The sequence below is a fragment of the Sporobolomyces koalae genome (genome assembly GCF_050403365.1).
Source record: "Sporobolomyces koalae JCM15063 DNA, S_koalae_JCM15063T_v1_ctg22, whole genome shotgun sequence".
In the NCBI taxonomy this organism is placed as follows: Eukaryota; Fungi; Basidiomycota; class Microbotryomycetes; order Sporidiobolales; family Sporidiobolaceae; genus Sporobolomyces; species Sporobolomyces koalae.
The window spans coordinates 260,795-266,794 of record NW_027481749.1 but is presented as its reverse complement, the minus strand read 5'-3'; the positions used below and the strand labels follow the sequence as shown (position 1 = coordinate 266,794).

The 6,000-nt window shown below is 54.2% G+C and overlaps 2 protein-coding genes across 2 annotated transcripts; one reads left to right on the top strand and one right to left on the bottom strand.

Moving 5' to 3' along the window:
- Positions 1-133: 133 nt before the first annotated feature.
- On the top strand, positions 134-2,075 carry JCM15063_002921 (BRCT domain-containing protein; the record flags this gene model as incomplete). Its single annotated transcript, XM_076679431.1, has 5 exons — positions 134-394; positions 457-806; positions 873-938; positions 1,004-1,180; positions 1,272-2,075. Coding segments are annotated over 5 exons (1,658 nt in total), but the record flags the coding sequence as incomplete, so codon positions are not given.
- A 295-nt stretch (positions 2,076-2,370) lies between these two features.
- GAP1 (amino acid permease GAP1) lies at positions 2,371-5,131 on the bottom strand (the record flags this gene model as incomplete). Its single annotated transcript, XM_076679430.1, has 14 exons — positions 2,371-2,637; positions 2,710-2,814; positions 2,884-2,934; positions 3,014-3,056; positions 3,123-3,504; positions 3,571-3,673; positions 3,740-3,802; positions 3,863-3,960; positions 4,026-4,079; positions 4,147-4,271; positions 4,339-4,527; positions 4,631-4,686; positions 4,769-4,841; positions 4,953-5,131. 14 exons carry the CDS (start codon positions 5,129-5,131, stop codon positions 2,371-2,373), a joined length of 1,788 nt encoding a protein of 595 aa, XP_076533540.1.
- Positions 5,132-6,000: the final 869 nt, after the last annotated feature.

The following is a 6,000-nucleotide window of genomic DNA, read 5'->3' as shown; positions in this document are numbered from 1 at the left end:
CCCACCCCCCCCCCCCCCCACCCCCACCAGCCCCCACCCCACCCCCCCCCCACCCCCCCCCCCCCCCCCCCCCCCCCTCCCCCCCCCCCCCCCCCCCCCCTTAAAAACAAAGGAGCCTGACAACTCGAGACAGACGAATTCTTTGTCGGAATCGGAGACATCAACGCGGCGTTTTTGCCCAAGAAGAAAGAACTCGTTCCGCCGCATACTTCAGATCAAGCTAGCTCTACCTCGTCTGCCTCGTCCTCGTCCTCGTCTGCACCGGATTCTCCTGGTTCCGAGAGTGAAAACGAGCGAAAGCAGAGGACAACCACTCCACCGACTTCACCTGACGAGGCGAAACCTCCTGTCTCTCTTCCCGCCCCGCATCACGACAGTATAACCGACCTTCTCGGTAGGTCTTTCTTGGTCAAAGAGTGGCGACTCGCGATTGACCAAGTCTTTCTTCTGTTCCAGTTACACCTTCTCCAACCTCGATTGTTTCGCCAGCCTTGTCAGACTCGACCGTCACCCAAGCTCACGCGCACGATCTCGAGGTTCAGATTTCTGACCGGCCACTCCAGAGGATCGCAGATCAGTCTCACCTGCAGCATCAACAGGAACGAACCCATTCCTCCTCTCCTTCGAAAAGCCCATCACCTGTCCGCGAAGGCGATCTCAGGGTTGACGACTCAACGGTCGAATCAGAAACCGTCGATCGAGACATCGAGGTGACGACTGGGGACAATGTAGCAGAGGAAGAGGAGGAAGAGGAAGAGGAAGCGATCTTGAAGGACGACGACACTGAGCTCGACCGAGTTTTTGAGGTAAGGTTTTCATGATCTCACACTCTCTTAGACGGTAGAGTACTCAATAGTCTACATTGTGGCCAGATCCTGACAAAAGTCCACCAAACGTTCTACCGAGAACACGACCGTTCCGGAACTTCTGACGTGGCCGTAAGCCCGCTCTCTTCGACTGCCGTGATTGACGATGAGCTGACTTTGTGCTCCTCTCGTCTCAGTCTATCATCCCCTCGATGAAGCGATCAACGTTAAGACAGACCCATCTCGTCTTTTCAGGGCTCGTCGCTCTAGGTACTCGACCACAAGATTCGGAATACTGGAAGCTCGCCGAAACCTTTGGTGCCAAGTGTGGCAGTGACCTTCGAGAAGGAGTGACTCATCTCGTCGCAAACCAAGTCAGTGCACATTTTCGGTCCATCCCTCGATAGGGGAGGGCAGAATTCAACATGAGGCTGATCGATTTTCCAATACGTCACGTTATTTCAGCCTGGTACTGCCAAAGTACATTCTGCGAGAAGGAACCCAAGAGTCAAGATCGTCTACCCTCAATGGTTGCTAGACTCGGTCGCACATTGGAAGAAATTGCCGGAAGAACCTTACCTCCTACCCGAACCGAAACCCATCTCGGCAGCTTCAACCCCAAAAGAACCTCGATCTCCAGTTCGACCTCCATTGTCGGATGGAGAAGACGAACTTGATCGAGATGACGATCGCAACGGTGATAACGCAGCGCAAGATGTCGAACTCGACATGGGTGAGATCGATTGGGGAGCGGCGATGGCAGAAATGGACGACTTGCTCAACGAGACGGACGACGATGCTACGGATCGGGAGGAAGAAATGAACAAGAACGGAAATGGTCGACCCAAGAAACGGAGTCGGCCCTCAACCGCAACCACGGATGACGAGAGCGATGTCGGAAATTCGACAAAAGGTTCAGGGTCAGACGGAACAATTTCAAAGACTGCTGCGACCGAATCGCCTCTACAGAAACGAGTTAAGACAGCTCGATCGCGTTCGAGCGGTCTCAAAACCTCGCTTTCGGCGGCGGCACTCGCGGCGGCAGCTTCCGACGAATCGGAGTCTCGTCCCCAACTTGTCTCTCCTTCCAAATCGGTAGGAAAAGATGTACAGGACGTGATAGACGAAGCGATCGGAAGAGCCGAGAGTGTCGAGATGAGTCAGGCTTCGTCGAGCATCTCTTCCGACGATGAAGGTTTCCTGGCAAGCTTAGAAGCCGAGCTCGAAGCGGGATTCGAGCAAGGTGGTGACGGAGACGAGGATGAGTAGGCTTTCGGAAATCGGCTATATCACCCGTGTTGTAATTACGACTTTGCATTTGCCTCAAGTCCTTCCGATGGCCGGTTGTTGATCGCAGTACCCATGTTAAGCCGCCTCGGCGTACGAAGACGTATCGCAGACTCAACCACGCGCCATTCAATCGACGGATATGTCACTGGAATCTCTGTCAAAACTGAGAGAGAAAGAGCATCTGAATTTTGTTCCAACGGCTACGGGAAATTACAGTTGGGAAAGTAACCGCAAAGTGCAATTGATACGAGAATAGGAGAGTACATTGAATCGTTTAGTACGAGAAGAAGATACGGTACAGGCGAGTCAAGAAGGGTGCTTGCTTGCGCTCGGCTCGCCAAGTGTTCATCTCTTCCGCGGTGTACCAAGCTTTCCTGCCAGTGTCGAGGTCGATCTCGTGCGCCTTGTACGGAAGAGTGCGGTTCTTGAGGTATGCGCAGAGCCAGAAGAAGAGGAGGATCGGGGCAGCGAGCCAGACGAGGAAGAAGTCTTGAGCAGCCTCCGCCGGGTCGGACGAGCGACCACCCAGAGGCCAGACGGCCTATCATGATGCGAAACAACAATGGTTAGTTTCGGTAGTGCATGTTTTGGTGGTCGAATATAGAGGACGTACGACGTAGAACTGCGCAATGAGGACAAGGCACACCAGAATCAATCCGCACCAAGATCCGTAAACACCTCCGATGGCACGGTACGGGAGCTCGTCGATGTGGTGACCCTTTTGAAGAGAGGAGATAGCGTCAGCACGAGGAAGACGAGGTGGTTGACCTTGGCAAATGGAACTTGCCTGAACGCGCCACGCTTTTCGGAACCTGATGTGGCATAGACAAATCGATCCCTGTTATCATGAACGAGAATCACAAAAAGGTCAGAGCCCGTTCCGACGAATCTCCTTAAAGGATAGAGAGCAGTCTCACCCAAGTGAACAGCGTCGAAAGACCCGACAAGGCAAGGAGCCAGCTGAGCGAGGTGGAGCGAAATCGTCAGTAATGAGATGGAAGGAAGATCCCTTCAGCGCAAGCTCACTTGAACACCGTGTCTCCAGCACTGACGACGTTGACGTAGGCGATAGGTCCGAAGGCGAGGACGGCGATGACAGACCAGAGGGGACGTCCAGACTTGTCGACATAGGTGAAGATCTTCGGGGCGTAGCCAGTCTCGGCGAGCGCAGTCAGGACACGCGATCCGGCGTAAACGCAAGAGAGACCGATCGAGAGGACGGAGATGCAAATGACGATGTTGAGGAACGAGTCCAATCCCTTCAGGCCTGCCAAGCTAGCCATGATGACGAAGGGAGAGGTACCGGCGCCAGAGCCTCCACCAAGCAGGGTTTCGTTGTTGTACGGAACATTGAGACCGATGATGAGAAGCGAAGAAATGTAGATGAGGGTGATGCGCCAGAAAGTGCCTGAAGAAACGAGGCGTCAATTCTCTGATCAACTTTGCGAGAGAGAGAGGAAGCTTTAGTCCGCACCCTTGACAGCGCCAGGAAGAGCTTTCCTGGGGTTCGGCGTCTCGGTAGCGGCCAATCCGACGAGTTCAGTTCCAGCAAAGGAGAAGGCGGCAGTGACGAAGACCTAGAAGCGAAAGTCGTGAGTCGACCACGCTCTTTCGAGCTGATGCAGACTTGAAGGGTGACATACGGCACAAATTCCTTTGAATCCGTTTGAAAGCGGTCCAGGATCACGCCAATAGCGACCGCCGACCTATTATACCTTTCGTCAATCAACCGCTATTGGCAAGCGACCTTCGGAAATCAAGCTCACATATTCATTGTAAGGCGCATTCTTGCCGGCCCCGACGTTGAGCACGATGCCAATGATGATGAAGATGATAACAGCCGCGAGTTTGAGGCACGAACTCCCTGCTCAAAAGCACCTTGGTCAATGATGTGACCGATAGTGGGCTGATATTGATCAGGTCGCGTACAGAATTCTTCCTCGGCGTATCCCAAGGTTCCGAAAACGTTGACAGCGATGATGGCTGTGTTTGTGCGAGCTAGTCAGCGGCCGGCGTTGTCGCCGCGTAGGAGTGCGCGGACTGAACTGACCGACGAAGAACACGGTAATCCACACGGCGATTGGAACGGCGGCTGCTTTCTCCCAATACTGAACGGTAATACCCGCTGCTGTGATTTCGAGAGGCAAGACGACGGCCCATTGTGCGAAGTAGTTCCTGCGAGAAAATTATAAGCATCGGGAATACGGCAGTTCGGCTGTATTCTGAAGGATATTCGCCTCACCATCCCATAGCCATACCGAACGAAGGGTCAAGGAACCTCACGGCAAGAGTGTAGAATCCTCCAGAAACCGGGTACAAGATGCAGAGCTCTCCAAGCGCTTGGGTGACGTTGATCATCATCACTCCGATAATGAGCCAGGCAATCAGGATACCAAGAGGTCCACCATTGCGAAGGGCTTGACCAGAACCGCTGTTGTCATACAGAGGAAACAACCCATCAGCGTCTTATTTGCGAAACAGGCCAAGGGGGCGCGCGGGTGCAATTTCAAATAAGTTGCGCGGAGACGACTTACATGAACAGACCAGTTCCGATGGAACCTCCAACCGCAATCATGGTCAAGTGGCGAGGCTAGCGAAACAGGCATGGAATGGGAGAGGGCGAAATGAGCGGGATGTGGTGGATCGTGCACGAGTGGTCAAAACTGGCTCACCTTCATCTTTTGTTGCAGAATAGGGTTCTCTTTCGCACGAAGGGGATCAACATCACCGTGGTTGACGAGTCCACTAAGAGATCATCGGTGCGAGCGAGTCAGCCGGTGTATCAGGAGCGATATCAGAATGGGAGCCCCGGCGATGGAGAATGCCGCCACCTTTTCCCAGGGAATTCAGACCTACTTGGTTACACCAGGCGCTGGTTTGAAGGACTCGAAGTTGACTCCCAGTCGAGTCCAGATGCTCTCTTTAGACGGATCATAGAATTCGGAAGCATCGTCAGAGTGCGGCGTTGTTGTCGTGACATACTGGTCTTCAGTTTTGCTGTTCTCTGAGCTGAGCTTCTCGTCGTGCAGAGCCATGCTGGAGAGATGGACGTGGCTCGCTCGATAAGGTTGAAGAGCGATTTGGATCGAAAGATGAGGGAAGAGAGGGAGGGCGAGAACGGGAAGCGGTCAAAAGGAGTGTCGCAGAGATTGCAAACCCCGGAACGAGTGCCGATTGTGCCTGAAAAGCTTGGAAAACAGAAAAACTTTCTCTGGGGCAGGCCGACGCGCAAAAGCCTCCTTCTTCCACAAATCAGTGGGGACCAGGAGCCAATCTATTTATCGACCCTTCGCATCCCAAGGGATTCCCCTTCGTGTCGGCAACCGTGACGACTCTTGCGCTATCGGTTGCACTGACGTCGTCCAGCGCGCAAGTTCAGTGGCACGAACAGCGCCGCGTTTGAAATGGCAATTACACCAAAACTGCCGGTCGCAACGGGCTGGATCGCGGTCCGTAAGCCAACGATTTCGCACACAGGAGGCAGCGACAAACGCCGCAAAAGAAAATCTTGGACAGACGCTCGGACCAAGCACAGCTTTCTTGGTTCATGCGAACCGCGTGGCAACTGAGGACGGCGGCGGAGAGCTATCATATCTCGATCCGGTGATCCTGGGGTATAAGGGCCGGGTAGCCGAGGAGGCGGGGTTTTCGACACAATCTACCTTTGAGAAGGCTTGTCGTCGCAGCTTTCTGGCGACGGCCTGTGGCCGGCACCGCCTGCGCCAAGCTGCATTCTATGCAAGCTGGGCCATGCAGTCACGCGACGGTGCGTCTCTCGCTCAGCCGTCGTGTGGGCGGGAGTGTGAGACAGCGAATCAGGAGCAGCCCAATACTGAGAGGTGGCTCGTTCCACATTCCTCGTCTCGGGAGCTGCTGCAAAGCCGCTGAGTATCTCGGGAATGCA